Source organism: Cololabis saira, chromosome 12 (assembly GCF_033807715.1).
Source record: "Cololabis saira isolate AMF1-May2022 chromosome 12, fColSai1.1, whole genome shotgun sequence".
Lineage (NCBI taxonomy): Eukaryota > Metazoa > Chordata > Actinopteri > Beloniformes > Belonidae > Cololabis > Cololabis saira.
The window spans coordinates 11,090,435-11,111,756 of NC_084598.1; the positions used below are offsets into that span (position 1 = coordinate 11,090,435).

The following is a 21,322-nucleotide window of genomic DNA, read 5'->3' on the forward strand; positions in this document are numbered from 1 at the left end:
GCATAGACCAAAAAGCCACGGCTGCTGCTCACAGCTGCAGTGGCAGCTGGGAAGGGAAACGTTAGCAATGGTTATGAGATCGCTGGTGTGTCTAAGTAAGTTGATGGGATGTAGAGGTTTTACTTCACTCCTTTTCTCAGTGGGGAACACGGAGATTCAACTATGTTCAAGGAAGGCTCAGTTTAATAGCAGAGGTCTGAGATTGCCTGAGGCAAAAAAAAAAAAAAAAAACACTCCTTGAGCAGAAGCAGGGTAAACAGTGGATCAATTTGTAGTGTCGATAACAGACCCTTCCGTATTATGCTTAGAGCAAACAGGCAGTAATTCGATGCTGCACACGTATGGGCTCAAATTAATGCCATAAATATTTTGTATCTGTAAATAAACTTTGTACTTGTAGAAATATTTTGTGCGTGTGCAAAAAATATTTGTACTTGCAAAAAATATTTGTACTTGTAGAAATATTTTGTGCGTGTGAAAAAAATATTTGTACTTGTAGAAATATTTTGTGCGTGTGTAAAAAATATTTGTACCTGCAAAAAATATTTGCACTTGCAAAAAAAATTTGTACTTGTAGATACAAAGCTACAAACTTTTTTTACAAAAGCTACAAACGTTTTACAAAGCTACAAACTTTTTTTACAAAAGCTACAAACTTTACAAAGCTACAAACTTTTTTTACAAAGCTACAAACTTTTTTTACAAAGCTACAAACTTTTTTTACAACTACGAGTTTTGGCAGTGTTTTGACGTGCCAAAACTAAGAGCCAATCAGAGATCTTTAGCACGGGTTTCAAAGGGTTTCTGGAGAGCCAATCAGATCATTGCATCGCCTACTTACGTCGCCGCCATATTGGATGTGGCAAGACTGGGCTGCAAAGTAATACAAGTAAATGGACTTATTTTCATAAAGCACCTTTCTACAAAGAAATTTACGTTTTCTCATTTATTCATTCACACATGCACTAATATACTTGGGAAACAATTAGGCACCAAATATAATATATTTAATTTTCTCAGACGGCAAAAATTAAGAACTTTATTGATCCCACATAGGAGTAATTCATGTTATATCAGCTATAGAGAACAAGGTAGTGCCGAAAAACAATATATATCCCCCCTCACAAAAATAAGAAAAATACAGAAACATATTCTCTCATTAACAAAGCATATTTTAGATATTTACACATTACATTACATTTTATGTTATTGTTATTTTATTGTCTGAAAAATGGTTCAAACATGTTATTTTGTTATTTTAATTTTTTTTTATTCGTTTTGTTGATAAAAAAATATGTCTCTATTTTTGTGAGGGGGGATATATATTGTTTTTCGGCACTACCTTGTTCTCTATAGCTGATATAACATGAATTACTCCTGTGTGGGATAAATAAAGTTCTTATTTTTGCCGTCTGAGAAAATTAAATATATTATATTTGGTGCCTAACTGTTTCCCAAGTATATTAGTGCATGTGTAAATGAGACGTAAAACGTAAATTTATTTGTAGAAAGATGCTTTATGAAAATAAGTCCATTTACTTGTATTAGTTTGCAGCCCAGTCTTGCCACATCCAATATGGCGGCCACGTCAGTAGGCGATGCAATGATCTGATTGGCTCTCCAGAAACCCCTTGAAACCCGTGCCAAAGATCGCTGATTGGCTGTTAGTTTTGGCACGTCAAAACACTGCCAAAACTCGTAGTTGTAAAAAAAGTTTGTAGCTTTTGAAAAAAGGTTTGTAGCTTTTGAAAAAAAGTTTGTCGCTTTCGTAAAAAAAGTTTGTAGCTTTGTAAAAAAAGTTTGTAGCTTTGTAAAAAGTTTGTAGCTTTGTATCTAGAAGTACAAATATGTTTTGCAAGTACAAATACTTTTTGCACATGCACAAAATATTTCTACAAGTACAAATATTTTTTTCACACGCACAAAATATTTTTACAAGTACAAATATTTTTTGCAAGTACAAATATTTTTTGCACACGCGCAAAATATTTCTACAAGTACAAAGTTTATTTACAGATACAAAATACTTATGGCATTAATTTGAGCCCATACACACGGTGCAAGTTCTAAATAACCAAGTTGGTTTGCTTGCTAAAAAGTTGGCAAAGTGGAGTGTGATGTCTGCAACTCTCAGGTCAAGAACACCAGACACAAATCCGAAGCCCTTTTTCACAGGAAACAGTAAATGAAGAGGATGATGTCAATAAAATGAAAAAGTATAAACGGTATCCTTGGATCATGTAGTTACTTGAGAAGGTCATGCTCTTATGTAGGCTATTTGAATCCAACTGGAAACAATAACAAAAAAAACTTGGTTGGAAGTCAAACCCTCATAAGTAGCATTTTTTCAATAGACCATTTTTGACAAGGCTTCATACAAGACTTTATTGTACTTGTGTCATACAATGTCTAACTGGTTTTTAGACTTTCTAAACGTCATGACCTATGACCTTCATGGATCCAGCAGACACAACAGACAGACTGCAGCTCCTTTAATCAGGGCGACAACATTTAATCTGGTTAGTGAAATCCTCAACAGTACTCAGTCTTTTTTTTTGTTATGGCACTTTGCATTGAAATATTGCAGAAATCAAGGAGCTCCTCTGGATAAACCTTTGATGGGTTTTCCCACATATGTGCACACAGCTCGCATGTCAACAGCTGTCAGTGGTCTAGGACCCCCGAACCGCAGACCAGCTTCTGCTGGACTGAGAAGCTGCAGTCTTGTCCTACTATGCGGTCACTCAGGACAAAAGCAACACGTGCATAATTTACATCACTGAATCAAACTAAAAGGCTAAATTACGATGAGACATATATCACAAATCACGGTGAGGATGTTTGAGCACGATGTTATTCCACTTCAACAGATCTGCGATTTCCTCCACGGAGGCAATTTATGCTGGATTGATTAACAAAAGGCAACAAGCAGAGCTGTGGAATCAAGGTGACACATGTCATTCTTCACATTTATGTTTAAGAAAATAATAGAAAAAACTAAAACTTGCACATCACTGTAACTACTTTCGTTTGTTTATTTTCAGCCATCAAATAATAGCCTTATTCATAGTAATGCCACTCCCCGGTTAAATTCTTACAGACCCTGGGTCTAGTTGATGTTACATTGCAGACTCGGTACCGTGCAGCTTTTAATAACCTACACTGAGCTGAAGATGGCACTCTTGTTATAACATTTGTGCCTCTGTTCTCTGCTGATTTTTCTTTTTCTCTTTAATAGCGGTTGACTGGATTATAAGTTTTATCAAGCATGGAAATTTAATTTGGCTTAAGTTGTGCTGCAGTTACAATAAAATTAGATTAGATTTTAATCATCAGCAGGGATCCAAATCTCTTACAGTTGTCACCCAGACCCAGACTGAAGATTTTAATAACTTAAGTACAAATATAACTCAAAGATGGAAATGTGTTTAAAAACTTTGGGTGAAGACTTCAACAACATGTATAAATCTGAAGGGACTAAAACGAGTTAGAAAAAGATTAAAACATGTCTTACATATCCTCTTCTGTATTTATTATGACTTGTATGTATTTTAAAATGACCAATCTTACTTTTTAAAATGTAGCATCTGTAGCAAACTTAGGGAAGTGTTTATGTGAACTTTGGATCGGGATGATTTTTACGGACAGTTCTGTGGTCAGGGAAAGTATCCCCTCATCTGTTATCTTCGCTCTCTGCTGGATTCAGGTAAACATCATTCATCATAGTCATCATCTTCACTTTAGAAAAAACTTCCTCCCATTGTCCTTTGAACTTCACAGTACTTAATGAGCTGTGCTGCTAGATTTTCCACCTCCTGTAACTACACTTCCACCAGCCACCACGACCAGCCGTCCGGTCCTCCTGCCACCTACCACCACAACATCTGCTGCACTCCCACTGCCAAAACCACCACAACTGGTGTTTCTGGAAACATTTTCTAGTATTATGTAAAATTAAAGACTTTTTTAGTAGTGGGTTGAGCAATAACCTGTAATCGCTTCATGGTTTTTGAAATTTCATTCTCGATGAAAGATGAATGAATGTGTCAATATTTATGAAGCCAAAAGGCTTTGCGTGTTATGGATGTTTTTCTTGAAAAGGCATATAATTTCGGTTTTATTTCCAATAGTTTTGTGAGCACTAACTATGTAGTTTACATTTCTACATCACATACAGAGTCAACATATATATTCATGCATGCATCTACACGTACATGCAATGTACACACATACACTTCAAACCTAAAATGTAAATTTTCTGTGCTCATAAGCTGCTTTCTGTCATGGTTGAGGAACAACATTTTATTGTATTCATTCATTTTACTGGATTTGATATTTTAAAATTCAATATTTTGCTAAATCTGTTTTAATATTGGAAGCCTACCAGGGACATGGGTTGCACATTATCTTCTGCTAGAAACCTGTATGCATGTCATCTACTTTATATTTTATGAGGCCCCCTGATCAATCAGTCAGCCCTCCTCCATCCCAATTAAGTATATCTAATTTCTAAGTGTTTATTTTGGAATGTGTGCGTCTGAGTCCATTAAAAAAAGAACGATTTGGCGTTCAGGGTGGAAAGTCCCAGCATCCCCAGCTTTCCCTGTAGCTGAAATATGTATTTAGTTTGTTTGTGCTCATTTGATATGTACAGTATGTGTGTGATTCCCCTAAAAGAGAAAGATGTGGCATGCAGGGTGGAAGGTCCCAGCATCCCCAGCTTTCCCTGGAGCTGAATTTATTTATTTTTTATTTTATTTTATTTATTTATTTTATTTGGGATGGACGAGGGAGTCAGGTTAGCGAGGGATGTGCTGGACCCCCACCAGACAGACACCACCCCGGTAGAGGAGAACACAGCCGCCCTGGTGCAATGCTGCCCCCCGGCACCGGTCACCCCCTCCCACCCGGCGCTGCCACCGCCCTGCACACAGGCAGCAGAGAGAAAGCAGCAACAGCCCCAACACCCCAGCACTGGTCGGTGGAAGGCGGTAGGAGTTACCTAAAAAAAATATGTTCAAACAGCTAGTTTTTCCAGAGAGATAAATGTATGATTTCAAGTTCATGAAGATATTTTTCATGGCGATAGTTAGGGCTATGAGGAGAAATTGATTCTCAGTTGTGTCCAGATTGAATTCTGACAAATCTGATTAATCTCCTAATAGTCAAAGCAAGGGAGTTAATGGGATGAGGCAGCCCATGAAATGAGATCAAGTTTCAGTGACTTCTGCCCAAAACTGTTTAATAGCTGTGCAGTTCCAGGTGGCGTGGATATATGTCAGGACAGTTTTGTGAGCAATATGGACAGGTCTCCGATGCAAATCCCATCTTAAATATTCTTTGTCTTGCGAAATGAGTTCTGTAGAGAGTTTTGGACAGTTTTTTTTATACATTAAATAATTTTTTTTACATATTTGAGTCCAGAGGTAAATTTACCTCACATCAAAGGTCATCATCACCCACTGTTTTTAAAAGTGGGATAAGGTTCAGTCCAATTAAATGGACGGCCCCATTGCATTTAGTTTTGTGCAACTGAAGACTGGAGGACTTACAAATGTATTAGTTTTCCTACTTCTGGTAAGGATCTGGTAAGGATTGAGGTTTTTGTAAACACAGTAAAATGTCATCAGCTGGTCTTTTGATGCACTTGAGATGTATAGATTCCTGTGATATGGAGGTTCTGATGGATAGCTGCTGCTAAGGGTTCAATAAATATAATGAATAAAGAAGAGAGTGAAGTAAAGCGGGTTTAGCAATGTAAAGCTTTGTGACGTAAATCCATCGGTGGTCACCCTGGCTGAAGGTGCATTGTATAGGGTCTTGATCCAATTAATAAATGACTCCCCAAAGCTGAATTTTTGCAGTGTAGTGAAAAGAAAATTCCAATCGAATCTACGGAAAACTTTTCTGAATCTAAAGTGGCTATGACAGTATTTTCCTGTTGTAGAGATGAATAATGAACTAAATCAAATAGTCTCTAATTATTGCCAATTGTTACGGGATTGTTGTTAATAGATACGTTTAAGATAATGAAGCATCCTGCAGGCTCAGTGATAATTTTATCGGATTCTTGTGTGTGTGTGTGTGTGTGTGTGTGTGTGTGTGTGTGTGTGTGTGTGTGTGTGTGTGTGTGTGTGTGTGTGTGTGTGTGTGTGTGTGTGTGTGTGTGTGTGTGTGTGTGTGTGTGAGAGAGAAAGAGGGTGTGTCTATATAAGACTATGAGACTTTATTTCTAGAGCACCTTTCATGAATAAAATGCAGCACAAAGTGCTTTACATAAAACAAATACACAAACAGAAACATATCCTGTTTCAGAAACATACTATAATGCCTATGAGGGGTGAGTGAGACAACGGTGCATCGATATAGCAGAGGTGTTAGAAATGAGTTATTTTGACATTGAAATCCATACGTCCATATATTACTGTTGAAGGAAAGTCAGAAAATCCAAGGGGTGATATCCTAATTTTTAAACAGTTGTCCATCAAAGTGTAACTTATCTACCATCTATCATTGGAGCTTTGGAGCAGGGTGGTGTGTGGACTTGTTGCTAGCTGGTGCATCCTGGTATGTGGGCGGATGCCATGTGGCTGTCCTGGTGTTGTCTCTTTTTACAGGTTGTGCCCTCTAGTTTGTCGCCGCCGCTGTGTTGGGGACGGGTGGTGGGTGGCAGGCGGGGGCAACTTGGCCCTTCTGGTGTCGGTCATGTTGCCCCTGTTCTTCCTTTCATCCCCTCCCTGCTGTTTTCTTCTCCTTTCATCTGCTGGCATCTGCCAGGTGGCAGGAGTGGTGCTGCCACTGGGCTGTGTGGGTCAGTTGCTCTTGGCAATGCCAGTCCCGTGCTGGGGAGGCCTGGGGTGGGGCTGCCGGGTCGTGGCCCCAGGCCTTTTGGTTCTGGCCCAGGCCTCCTGTCAGTGCTCAGTGGCCTTCGTGGGAGTGGCTGCCCAGGGGCTGCAGGGGCTACTTCACACAAACTGTGAAGTAGTGAAGAACTGTAAATACTTGTTGTATGAAATATTTGTTGTGGTGTTCTGTTTTTTTTTTATATATATATTACATGTTGCTTATATATTTCACATTTCATTTTTTTAGTAATTGTAACAGGTCTCACTGCTACGGGGGTCACAGACAGAACAGCGGATACCGGGATCGTGCAGAAACGTCTTTATTTTTAACGTTCTTTTATGGTGTTTAGGAGGCAACACGTGCACCAGCACTTCCAGCAGAGCTTTGCTCCCGCTCTGCTCTGCTCTGCTCCGTCCTTCTCCGTCTCCAGGGCCCGCACACCTACTGAAATACACAGAGAGTGATTAGATCCACCTGTGTACCATCAGCTGTTCCAGCCGCGTCACCTGTGCGCCACTCCCCCGCACTCCCTCTCTCCCCTGCCGACCACGCCCCAATCCTGCACCCTGCCACAGTAATATACTGTAGCACTCCAGTTGGAGTCAAACAAAATTTATATATGTGTAAACAATTTCAAAATAAGTCAAAAACACTTGTATTTGGATGGAATGATATATTGATACATCAGTCAAAGATAAATAGTTTTCCAGTCTGGTACCTGAGAAAGATCAAATTGCACATACGGTGCCAAAAAGTGCCCTAATGGCACATTTTGTGGTCCCGTCTGGACATACTTTTTGTTAAAACATCTTTAAACCTGCCCAGTTTCCCTTTTTGAGCATATAGTTTTGCATATTTACTCATCAGATATTAATTTACTAATTGGGAGATCAAATTTCCTACTATTGTATGATTCAAAGGTGGGTTTCCCTCAAAGTAACGTGGGGGTTTTTTTAAGCGGGAGATGAAAAATGTAACTTTTCTACTGAGTTCCAAATGAACTTACTTGTAACAAACATCTGGATTCTGACAAATATGTAGTAATCTTGAATGTGTTAGTTGTTAGTAATGTGTTATTGAGACCAAGATTATACATACAACCCTTTCATTTGTGATGATGTACTCCATCTATTTTAGGTAAGTCATTTCATACAAACAAGAGAATAATCAACAACAAATAACAAAAAAAGAGAGCTGCCTGAAATCCATTGTTTTTTAACTGTCCAGCCCAGATGACCCACCACAGCACACTGGGTCTTTTTTTCTTTCTATTTGTGTATGTGTTTTGCGTGGGAGTAAGAAAAGGGAGATAAAACAGGATGCTTTCAGACATAATTTTAGCAAAAGCTGCTCCAGAAATGTGCACTAAATAGGGCATAGCAATGTGCATACATTTTGCATAACGCATGTCTTTAGTGTTTTAATAGCAAACTTAAGGGTTTGATTTATTTATTTTTATTCACTGTGATGTTGGAGTGAAACTTTTTTTGTGAGGTCTTTTTGACTGACATGGATGATGCAACATTGACATATCCAACACTTTAGGACTTACAATTTGTTCTGAGTTAATGATTATGGTGGTTCGTATATATTTACCCAATACTCGATTTTGTTACTGCAAGAACTTATTCAAGCACCTTTGCAATGAACAAGCTAATTCCGATAGCAGGTAAGGCACAACTAAAATCAAGCATTTGTCTCCACAGCAATAGCATTAAATTCCTAAATCTCGAACTTTACAGGTCTCTTTCTTTCCTTAAGTATTTTGGGTGAGTCTATATTTTACAGCAAGCATGCATTTTGGACATTAATTCCCTTTATAAAAAGCACAGCAATGATTTATAACGACCAACTTTTCTTTAATGTTTTAGCCTCATCCTCCAGACTTGTGTGCTACTTTACTAACTGGGCCCAGTATAGGCCAGGCAATGGGAAGGCTCTACCATCAAATATTGACCCAAACCTCTGCACCCATCTGATCTATGCCTTCTCCGGTATTAATGAGCAAAATGAGCTGGCCACGATAGAATGGAACGACGAGGAACTCTATAAATCTTTTAACGGACTCAAACAGAGGTTTGTAGATTTCTTTCAGGCTTCATCATTGTTAAATTTTACTGCCAACTCAATGTATGTGTTTCTACAGGAATCCAGATCTAAAAACACTGCTGGCAGTTGGAGGCTGGAATTTTGGAACACAAAAGTGAGACATTGTCCATGAAGAATCAGTAACAACTACCGTATCGTACTAAAGTCACCTGCATACCTTCTGTATTGTACCTTTCTTTTATTGAACTACTACCCAGATTCACTAAGATCGTCTCAACACAAGCAAACAGAAACACGTTCATTCAGTCTTCCATCAAATTCCTGAGAAAACATGGCTTTGATGGACTGGACTTGGACTGGGAGTACCCTGCAGCAAGAGGAAGTCCTTTGGAGGATAAGCAGAGATTCACAGTATTATGCAAGGTCACATCCAGAAATATTATTCTTTTTCTCAACTAATGTTTAACAAGAAGCATGAGGTGACTCATACTTATTTCTGTGGTTTATAGGAACTCCTTGAGGCTTATGAAGCTGAGGGACGTTCAACTGGGCAGCCCAGGTTAATGATCTCTGCTAAAGTGTCTGCTGGCAAAGGAACCATTGATGCTGGTTATGAAATCGCAGAGATTGCAAAGTACATTGATGTTTTCATTTCAACATTGTGCATCCACTTGTATGACGGGCTGTATTTGATCTTTTTTTTTTTTTTTCATTTGTGTTTGATCAGGTATCTAGATTTTATTAATGTAATGACATATGACTTCCATGGCACCTGGGAAAGAGTCACAGGACATAACAGCCCCTTATACAAAGGATCCCATGAGACCGGTGACAATGTTTACCTAAACACAGTGAGTACAATAGTTCTCTTTTTTTTCTAAACATATTTTTATTCACCTGGTTTTATTATTAGCATAAAAAAACAAAAAAAAAGCAAAATATGTAAAACTGGAATGAGGTGGACAACTTTGGATATTATATATTACAAACACAGAAGTGGGCCAGAACTAAATATGTTAATCTTAAGGACAAGCTTGTGAGATCCAGTTGGCTGCTTAACATTCAGGCAGAAAACCAAGGCTCAAACACATGATATATAGGAAGCAAAGGAAGATCCAATGATTTAAATACACCGATAACATCATATTATAGTCATTATATAAAAGTTTTTCTTGAAATTTGCATTTTTTTTTTCTATAAAAGATCCATAGTGCATTGATATAATTACACCTGCTAATTTACATTTCAGGACTTTGCTATGAGGTACTGGAAAGACAAAGGTACACCCGTAGAAAAGCTGAATATGGGCTTTGCTACGTACGGACGAACATTTCGACTCTCCACTCAGTCCCACCAAGTTGGAGCACCAGCCAGTGGTCCCGCTGCTGCTGGTGTTTTTACAAGGGAGGCAGGGTTCTGGTCCTTTTATGAGGTAAGAGATAACTTTTTCAACTCCTTATACTTCTACACTGACTCTAAAAAGTATGAAAACGCCTGTTGAAAAGCTAGTTGGTTGTGATGTAAAGAAAAAAAAGGTATCAGATAGAAGAAGGATACAACAATTCCCATCATTCCATTGACACGCTAAGGACGGTCATCACAAAGAGGAACAAATAGGAGAATAGTGACATTACAGAGAATTGGACATGTGGCAGGGTGGAGGGGCTGCAGCCAGTCAGGCTGACGGGACACAGGTGTGGCCCGTCAACCTCTCCACCCTGCCAGCCTTATAAGGGAGAGACAGAGAAGCTGCAAGTCGGACTGAGAAGCTGCTGATGTCGGCTGGTGCTGTGCTTGTGCACGTGTGGCGGTGTGTGTGGTTCAATAAAAGGGTTCTGCACTAAACTCCGTGTCCTTTCTATCCTGTCGGTCGGGCCCCGTAGCACTCGCCGTGCTACACTGGCACCCAACATGGGGCCCGACGGGATGGAGAAGGGAGGCACGGAGCGGGCCCTGGACGCGCTCGCCCATGCCATGGCGGACCTGGCCACCCTGCTCCGTGACCAGGGCGAGCAGCAGCTGGTGAGGCTGGAAGCGCTCGTGGCCACGGAGCGACCCACCCCTGCGCCACGCTGGAGGTTCGCCGCAGCAGCGCGGGAGGGGCTGGCGGCGCCGCAGCTGAGAGGTGGGGAGGCAGAAGCTGCGGGCCGCCAAGCGACTGCTCCCGAGACGCAGGGACCCCCGGAGCGGCCCACCCCAGCACCACGCCTGAGGTTCGCCGCGGCAGCGCTGGCAGGGCTGCAGCCGACCGGCAGGGAGGCAGTGGCTGCAGGTCGCCAGGCGACGGCGTCGGAGGTGGAGTCGGGGGGGCGGAGTCGGAGGGGGCTGCGGAGGTGGAGGCGGACCAGCAGCCGGAGCAGGGCGGCGTTACGGAGGAGGCGGTCCTGGACACACCAGCTCCAGAGCAGGGCTGAGCCGTGGAGGAGGCGGTCCTGGAGGCGGACCAGCGGCCGGCGCGGGGCCGCATCACGGAGGAGGGGATGGTCCTGGACGCACCGCTGGTCAGCCCGGCGCCGAGGGCGGCCTCCCGACAGGTCCCGGCAGCCGTCCGGGCCAGGAAGGCCCGGGGCGCAGCCGCGGTTCCGGGCTCCCTCTCCCGCTCCGAGGGGGCGGGGGGGGGAGTAGGCTCGGCCGGACGGACCCCGGCGCAAGTTTGGCGTTGGGGGTGTGTGGCAGGGTGGAGGAGCTGCAGCCACTCAGGCTGAAAGGACACAGGTGTGGCCCGTCAACCTCTCCACCCTGCCAGCCTTATAAGGGAGAGACAGAGAAGATGCAAGTCGGACTGAGAAGCTGCTGATGTCGGCTGGTGCTGTGCTTGTGCACGTGTGGCGGTGTGTGTGGTTCAATAAAAGGGTTCTGCACTAAACTCCGTGTCCTCTCTATCCTGTTGGTCGGGCCCCGTAGCACTCGTCGTGCTACAGGACATCTCTCAGAATCAGATTTTTTTTTTTAAAGATGGAAATGGAAAGATGTAAATTGGTTGTGGAGGCTGTTGAGGCCCACAGGAACACTGAAGGAATTTCTGCCAAGTACCGGTTGTGTACTGGATGTAACATCAATCTCCAGCCTCCTCTGTTGGTCTGGAGTATAGGGTAGCATTGCAACATGTAATCCTTTTCATACAAAGAAAAACATCCAAGCCCAGATAAACTTTGAAAAGAAAAAAAAAAACATCAAGTCTCCACGCAGCATTTGGAAAAATGTGTTCTGGTCTGATCACATGAAGGCAGATCAAAAACTGCTTTGTGCATGAGCAAAAGAACATCATATCCTCTGAAGCATGGATGCAATGTGATTTGTTGCTTTTCTGTAATTAGAACTGGAGCTTTAGTAAAGGTGGAGGAAATTATGAACATTTCCAAATACAATTTTTTTACTCAAATGATTCCTTTGCAAATGCAAACCCCTCAAACCTTGTCAGCTAAAAGGCTGAAGATGAAGAGGAAGTGCACATTTCAGTATGACAATGGGCCGAAGTATACATCCAAATACGCAAGAAACAATGTCTTCACCAGAAGAACATTAAAGTTTGGGAATGGCACTGCCAGAGCCTACATTTCAATCTAACTGAATATCTGTGGGACAACATGGAGAGGGTTGTGCATAGTAGCTCCCCAGGGAATCTGACAGATTTGGTATGGTTTTCCACTGAGGAGTGGGCAAATGTTGGTGAGTCAAGACGTGTGTGTGTGTGTGTGTGTGTGTGTGTGTGTGTGTGTGTGTGTGTGTGTGGTCTCAATTCTTTATATATATATATATATATATATATATATATATATATATACATATATATATAATGTGTATGTATAAATTAGTGCAAAGTCAATGATACATTGTTAACATAATGCTTTTAAAGGCTTTCTCTTTTCTTTTGATATAATTTTCAGATTTGCACGTTCCTTCAAGGGGCCGTTGTTCAGCTGATTGAAGCTCAAAAAGTTCCTTATGCCATCAAACAAAATGAGTGGGTTGGATACGACAACAAGGAAAGTTTCAATACTAAGGTAATTTTATATTTCTATGAAGGTGTTTAGTAACTGTTATTGAATAAAATGCCTTAACTGTAATTACCAAAGTGTATAATGTTAAAGCGCATACAGTTTTTTTTTTGTTTTTTTTTTATCCTTCCTTATTTAGGTCCGTTACCTAAAAGATAATCGATTTGGAGGAGCCTTTGTTTGGGCTCTGGATCTTGATGACTTTAACGGGGAGTTCTGCGGACAAGGAAACTACCCCCTCATCAGCTACCTTCGCTCTCTGCTGGCGTCAGGTCAGGAGAATAGTACAGATAAAGAAAAAAAATGGTCAGCTTCAATTGTAAGGTTTTATGCATTCAGGGCTGATGAAATAAATAATCCAGTTCTTACTAGGCTTTAAAATGAGCTCCATGTAAACATGGCGCACAGTATTATAGCCAGGGGCTGCAAATGTACTTTTGATCAGTTGGTGTGATCACCTCTATGGAAGCAAATATTTTTGGCAGTTGTCCATCATTCAACAAGGGGAAAGAATATTCACACAGGTGGTTAACAGCCAGAACAGTTTCCAATCTTTAGGAGAGAACATGGCAGGAAGTGCTTCGTAGAAACGCTCAAAAAAATTACAAAGAACATTTTTAGAAATTCATTTCAGACTGTACAGGTCTCAGTTAGCATCTTAAATCTGTTAAATATGCTTCATGACGATGCAATAAGAAAAAGACCGACCAAGTGCTTATTAGTGCTGTGAGGAAAAAGAAGATGGCAGCAGAGTTTACATTTGCTTGCATCGTTGTAGTTGCAGTTTTCATCTATCCATCCCTGCCTAGCCCTACTTAGGCCCTCATGGATCTGCTGGAGCCAATACCAGCATGCCTCAGGCAAAAGCTCTCCAGTCCATCACAGTGGTTCCCGTTTTGTTTTGTTAAATAAAACTATTCATATTCTTTAAATCCTGTTTATTTTAACCGTACTTCATTAATAAATTATATTAATAAAAATTGAATATTACTTCTCCAGATCTTCCTCCACTTCCTACTTCTGAAACCATTCAACCTAAAGTGATTCCAACTCCAAAAGAAGACCCAGTGCCCACCCAACCTCCACCCAGACCGACGGAGGCCGCTTCATCTGGAAACATATGTGCTACGAAGATCGATGGGCTTTATGTCAAGCCTGATGCCCCTGGGTCGTTTTACATTTGTGCCAATGGCATGACCTGGATTCTAAAGTGCCCAGATAATTTAGTCTTTCGAGACAGTTGTAAATGCTGTGGTTGGCCCTAAATGTACATTTGTGGTATATACTTTAAGTAGTCTACATGAATTTCAACTAAACAGGAGTTTTTTACTTTATAGTTCACAATGTAATTGTATTCCGTATTATACTGACAATTGCAAAGACTCATGAAACTGTATGTTTAGTTCAGGTCATTAACACATGTAATTTGATCCCTTTTTGAAAATGATGTCTCATGTTTCTAGAATTTGTGCAATCATTAACAGCTTTAAGGACCATCATCCTCCTATAACTAAAATGACTGACTTTTAGTGAGTTCTACCCGAAGAGTTGAGGTTTCTGTCTTCTGAAAGTCTTATTCATGCAAGCAAACAATATAAAAATGGACAGAATTCAAGAAATTAGTTTCTTTTTTACATACTTATAATAAGGTTTTTTTTAGGGTTTTTTGTATTAGCACATGAGAGTAGTGACCACTTTCACTTCTAAACTTTACAAAATATAAAAATATCTCCAAATTTCAGCATCTTTTTGTTGAAACTACGATCATCTTATATCCACATGTGGCTATTTTTTACACATGGATATAAGATAATTGTATCTTTTTAAAATGACTCTGGCAAAAGTCAAAGTTTTCCCTGCGGGTAAGAAAAAGGTTTTAAATTTTCTCTGCTACAAATGTGTTAGTTTTACTACTTCTGGTAAGGATGATTGAGGTTTTTGTAAACACAGTAAAATGTCATCAGCATATCAGCTGGTCTTTTGATGCACTTGAGATGTATAGATTCCTGTGATATGGAGGTTCTGATAGATAGCTGCTGCTAAGGGTTCAATAAATATAATGAATAAAGAAGAGAGTGATGTCAAGCGGGTTTAGCAATGTAAAGCTTTGTGACGTAAATCCATCGGTGGTCACCATGGCTGAAGGTGCATTGTATAGGGTCTTGATCCAATTAATAAATGACTCCCCAAAGCTGAATTTTTGCAGTTTAGTGAAAAGAAAATTCCAATCGAATCTATGGAAAACTTTTCCGCATCTAAAGTGGCTAGGGCTAAGTATTAAGCTAAATACTTAGCCCTTGCAAAGATCATACAACCGCAACCCCACGGCAGGCGCCCGGTGCACAGATCGGCTCCGGGGCGCATCCTCTGCGCATCGTTGGTTACCGGGGATCAAACCGACAGATTTGGCTGAAAATCTCGGAGGGTGAAGCTGATCCGACCTGGGATGGACCCCCGAGGACCCAGCTCCCAAACCACCCGGGAACCTGGATGATTTAACCCGGATCCGCTCCGCCGCGGCGCCGCGTCCGACTGGCTCAAGGAAGGACAGCTCCAGCCGGCGTAGAGAGCTGGTTGTGGGCGTGGTTTCAGCAGCGGAGGCCAAACCTCTGCGCCTCGGGTGACATCACCCTAGGCGCAGATTTTCATCGGCTCAAAAAAAATCACGTGACACTGGGGGATTCTGTAAGGCGGGGGTCAAAGACCTTGCAGAAATTCATGGTATTTTGTCTCCCCTGTGCTGGCAGGGTGAGGGGAGACCACTTTATATATGTTAAAACAAGAAAAAACGTGTTTTTCATAATATGTCCCCTTTAAGATAATTGTATCGGATTCTTTTGTTTATCAAAATACTGTGCGTGTGTGTGTGTGTGTGTGTGTGTGTGTGTGTGTGTGTGTGTGTGTGTGTGTGTGTGTGTGTGTGTGTGTGTGTGTGTGTGTGTGTGTGTGTGTGTGTGTGAGAGAGAGAGAGAGAAAGAGGGTGTGTCTATATAAGACTATGAGAATGTGTGTGTGTACCTGTAAGAAACAAAAAACAATGAAAGACCAACAAGTCCAAAATCAACAGAACAACACATAAAACAAAGTGAGAAAACAGAAACATAGTATAATGCCTATGAGGGGTGAGTGAGACAACGGTGCATTGATACAGCAGAGGTGTTAGAAATTAGTTATTTGACATTGCGTCCATACTGTTGAAGGAAAGTCAGAAAATCCAAGGGGTGATATCCTAATTTTTAAACAGTTGTCCTTTTTTTTCTCTCCTTTTCCGGCTCTCAACTCAAGGCGGACGCTTTTCTGCTCTCTCCCTTATCTGCCTGCCCTGCTACTGCTTTGTTTTTTCTCGTCTTCAGAGTCTCTTCTTTTCACTCCTCCGAAAACTCTACAACTCTACAATCATGGAAATAATTAACTGGTCTCTCAGCACAATTGACCAAATTTTTGCGACCAGAAGACAGGGGGTAAGGGAGCCCTCTTGCACCGATGGGACATTTTTTTTCTGGATATACAATGGATTCCTACAAATATTGGAAGCCTTTGTGTCTCAAAATTCTGTCCGTCGAGGATGTTGAAGACACCTTCATAATTGGATTTATGATAGCAGGATTTCTCCTGATCATCCTCCTGATAGGAGGAGGGGGATTACTTGTCTACCGACAAACGCGTAAGACGTCGACAGCTGTTTTGGCTCTTTCAGAGCTGCCGGACGTGGCTGAAGGGTCAAGCAAGGCGACCAATGCTCAGACTCTAACGTTGGGGGAGCAGGGCCGTAAGCTGGATGCGATTCTCGAACAGAATCGCAGGCTAGCGGCGGTCTTTGAGCTCATTGGCAAGATTGATAACACCCTGGAGAAGTTGGAAGCTCGGCTTGGTGGGAAGTGATCACAAATTCGTCTGATTGAAGTTGCCATTGCTGAACCAGAAGACTGAAGGCAGACGGAAAATTACTGGGCTGCCTGTTTTCAATATAATTGTTGATTCTATATCTGCCCTTGACAGAGCGGTCTTAGGCCGATCGCTCCTGGTCACAATCTTCCTGGTGGAATGTAAACAAGATGACTCTGCCCCCTCTAACCCTCCCCCTCTCCCACGAACACCTGCGGATCCCTGTTGCAGAACTGTACCGAGCCGCCTGATAACATCAAGGACATTTGGCTGAGAGCAGCTCTGGGCGAAGGTTCACGGACTTATCGCGTCACAGACACTTACTCAGGGTTGGCGTCATGGGGGGTCATCCGCGGGCCATGCCCCCCCAAATGAGTTATTGTGCCCCCCCCACTCGCCCACAAGCAGGCCAAGCCTTTGTGCCAAACTTTGTATTTTAATTATTTATTATTTAATTTTTTTGATTACTTATCTTATTGAACGTGAAATCATCCTTCGTAAATTACATTAAAAAAATACATTTACAAAAAAAAACAATTTTTTTAGTTATATTTGCGTCACATGATGTGGGGATGTATGCTCATTGGTCCGGTTCTTGACGTGACCTACTGGTTTGAATGAGAAAGCCAGAAAGCGCGGCCAGTGAGCACTACGGCGCTAGCATTTTTCACAGTGAGGCTGAGCCCAAGCTATTATCACATTGAAATAACATTTCGAAAAGACAATGGATATAAGAAAGGGCTACACGGTGCTGCGTCTTCTAGGCCTCCTCCAGCTCCATCTACGGAAGAGGGAGCAAATACACCCGGCCCCAGCACCGCTGCCCCTGAAAAGCACGAATCAGAGCCTCCTTGTGTGAGCAGCCATGATGCACCTGCTAGTGCTACCTGTGGAAGAGCAGCAGCCATAGATGACCTCGGGACCGACCAGCCCAACCAAGTTGTTTTACAGCAGTACCATGCCAGCATTTTGAGCGGTAGGAAGCGTTCATTTGTCGCTGCTTGGTATCACAACCGAGACGCTTGAATACAGCATCAAAGCCAATGCAACATTTTGTTTTTGTTGACGACATTTTAGTGGCCATTGCAAGTCTCAGGCAGTGGATGCTTTTGTGAGTGTGGGTTTCCGTAACTGGAAAATTGCAACCGAGGGAAGATAGACGCTTTTGACAACATGTCGAAGGGAGGGAGCGGCCTTTTTCTCTCCTTACTGGACTATACAATTAAAAAGGACCCAGATTTGGCAGCTGTTGTGAAAACAATCCCACGCAACGCCACATACACCTGTCACGACATGCAAAACGAACTCATAAGCACACTGAGCAGTGTGGTGACTGAGGCTATAGTGGAGGAGTTGGGGGACTCCTTTTACACTTTGAAAGTAGATGGAACCCGGGACCCCACAGGATGTGAGAATATATTGATAGTCATCAGATTTGTAAATGAGTCGTATGAAGTCACAGAGCATCTACTAACCATAGCAACTGCTGATAAGGGTGACGCACAGACATTAACAGACACCGTTTTGGCCGAGCTAAATGGAGCCGGACTGAACACATCAAAGATTCTTAGCCAGGTATTTGATGGAGCTGCGCTGATGTCTGGGAAACACGGTGGCGTCCAGAAGCTACTACAACAGAAGCTCGGTTCAGACATACCTTATGTACACTGTCTGAACCACCAGCTACACTTGGTGGTAGTACACGCAATGTCAGCAGAGACAGCTGTAGTGGATTTTTTTCATGTGTGTAATGCCCTTTACAAATTCTGCAAAAAGCCGACCGTTGCTGTGCACTACAAGGGTGTGCACCTTAAACGTCTTCTGGAGCAGAGATGGACAGGACATCTCGCCACTGTGTCAGTCATCCTAAAATCCTTCAATGACCTGACATCCCTATTGACTGAGATTGATACTGAACCAGCCTGTGGAGCAGAGGTACGGATGGAGGCGGTGGGCTTGCTGCGTGAAATGACCGAGGCCAGCTTCTTGTTCATTGCTAAGCTGGTGCACACAGTTCTTGCCCTACTGGATCCACCAAACAAGCTTCTTCAGAGAGAGGACGCAGACTTGATGACGGGTTTAAGTATTGTGGCTAGTGCAACAGTTTGTGTGTGCAAACTCCGCTGTGACGAGGAGTTTAATAAGGTGTGGGATGCGGCTGCGGCTGCGCGCGCTCCACTGAGACCCACGACCCCCAAACGGAGACGCAAAGCGCCCGCCAGTATGGATGAGTATGTCGTTGAGGGAACCACAGGACACAGGGATGGCGATGACAAAACAGAACTGAAGAGACTGTACTACAGCATTATTGATTCAGTACTTGGAGAAATGGACCACAGATTCAGCGAGCGCAACTCGGAGTTGGCCCGGGCGCTTGTTGCACTGAACCCAGAAAGAGACACATTTCTGGACGTGACGGCTGTGAAGCACATTTTGGATTTGTCACAATCGCCTATTGTTGAGACAGAGTACGAGGTTGCTAAACAGTTTTTCAGCTTGCAAAAACAATCGCAGCAAATCGAGGGGGACTGGACCGTACAGCACATCATCTCCAAGTACCGCACGCATCTCACCGCAATGCCCAGTGTACTGACTGCTTTCAAACCTGCTTTGACATTTGGAGCCTCCACAGCCATGTGTGACAACTCATTCTCCACCCTGAGAAACGTATTTTCGGACCACAGACGCGTCATGCTCCACAGAAGAAAGGCCCAGTTGGTTCAGCTGGCGTTTGAAAGGGACTTAACCAGAAAGTGTACAACTGAGTGGAAGGACACTGTTCTCAGGAGGTTCAGCAACAACAGTCGCCGCTTGCAACTCTTCTAAAGGTGAGACATGCATTTAATTGACTTAATGGCGCCAGCCTTGGCGTTTATTATTACGCAAATGTGGAAGGTTTGGGTCTGTCTAATTTCGTCAAATTAGATTTGGAGATTCACCGTTCACGTTTTTATGTGTATGCGTTGTATGAGAGAGAGATGGAGAGGGCGAGGGAGGGAGGGAGGGAGGGAGGGAGGGAGGGAGGGAGGGAGAGACGTGGCCTCTATGTCGTTGTTTTTTGTTTTTTTGCAGTTTGGGTGCACAATACACTTGTGTGTGTGTGTATTAAAAAGAGATTTTGCAGTATGTTGTGTAATTGAAACTGGTTTGCTGTGATCGTTGATGGCAAACTCATATTAAGCATTAACATCATATTGCGTTCTTGAACGGCAGTTTGTGCCCCCCTGCTGGTTATTATGTGCCCCCCTATTAGATCTGTTCTGCCGCCGACTCTGCACTTACTGACAAACACACACACTTCCCTCAACTTCAACGCCTTCCTCGGCTCCTCCCTCATATCAGCCCCCACCAACAGTCTCCGGGTTCGAGCGCCACGACGGCGATCACTTGGATGTACTGTGCGGGGAACCCCCCCCCCAACAGTTTCCGGGTTTGAGCGCCACAACGGCGATCACTTGGATGTACTGTGCGGGGACACCCCCCCCACACACACACACACACACACACCCACACACCCACACACCCACATGCAAGTCTTGTGATGTCTGTTGCTCTGTGTGTGCTGCTGAGGTGTTTTTTGCTCCTTGATACTGTGTAATATACTCAGTGTGAAGAAGAGACCCCCCCCTCCCCACCCGCCCCCTATCCCAGTGTTACCCTTTGGAAAGTAGGCGCACAATACCATCGTGCCGCCGCCAGTGTGTCCGAAGTCAAAAACAGTTTTCTAAGCTGACCTAATAAACCTGATTCTGATTCTGGTCAAAGTGTAACTTATCTACCAATATAACATATCTCTCTCTCTTCTGTCTCATTGGAGCTTTGGAGCAGGGTGGTGTGTGGACTTGTTGCTAGATGGTGCATCCTGGTATGTGGGCGGATGCCATGTGGCTGTCCTGGTGTTGTCTCTTTTTACAGGTTGTGCCCTCTAGTTTGTCTCCGCCGCTGTGTTGGGGACGGGTGGTGGGTGGCAGGCGGGGCAACTTGGCCCTTCTGGTGTCGGTCATGTTGCCCCTGTTCTTCCTTTCATCCCCTCTCTGCTGTTTTATTCTCCTTTCATCTGGCATCTGCCAGGTGGCAGGAGTGGTGCTGCCACTGGGCTGTGTGGGTCAGTTGCTCTTGGCAATGCCAGTCCCGTGCTGGGGAGGCCTGGGGTGGGGCTGCCAGGTCGTGGCCCCAGGCCTTTTGGTTCTGGCCCAGGCCTCCTGTCAGTGCTCAGTGGCCTTCGTGGGAGTTGCCGCCCAGGGGCTGCAGGGGCTACTTCACACAAACTGTGAAGTAGTGAAGAACTGTAAATAGTTCTCAGAAATATTATTTGTGGTCCATCCATCCATCCATCCATCCATTGTCCACCGCATTATCCGAGTCCGGGTCGCGGGGGCAGCAGTCGGAGCAGGGATCCCCAGACTTCCCTCTCCCCGGACACTTCCTCCAGCTCTTCCGAGGGGACCCCAAGGCGTTCCCAGGCCAGCCGAGTGACGAAGTCACTCCAGCGTGTCCTGGGTCTTCCTCGGGGCCTCCTCCCGGTGGGACATGCCCGGAACACC

At 43.3% G+C, this 21,322-nt stretch overlaps 1 protein-coding gene across 1 annotated transcript; it reads left to right on the forward strand.

Moving 5' to 3' along the window:
- The first annotated feature begins 8,474 nt into the window (after nt 1-8,474).
- Nucleotides 8,475-15,080, forward strand: LOC133456850 (acidic mammalian chitinase-like). The gene is made up of 11 exons (XM_061735502.1): nt 8,475-8,515; nt 8,589-8,615; nt 8,718-8,922; nt 8,993-9,049; nt 9,153-9,318; nt 9,405-9,529; nt 9,623-9,746; nt 10,145-10,327; nt 12,783-12,899; nt 13,033-13,165; nt 13,893-15,080. The coding sequence occupies exons 1-11, from the start codon at nt 8,491-8,493 to the stop codon at nt 14,156-14,158; spliced, it is 1,428 nt and encodes a 475-aa protein (XP_061591486.1). The 5' UTR covers nt 8,475-8,490; the 3' UTR covers nt 14,159-15,080.
- Nucleotides 15,081-21,322: the final 6,242 nt, after the last annotated feature.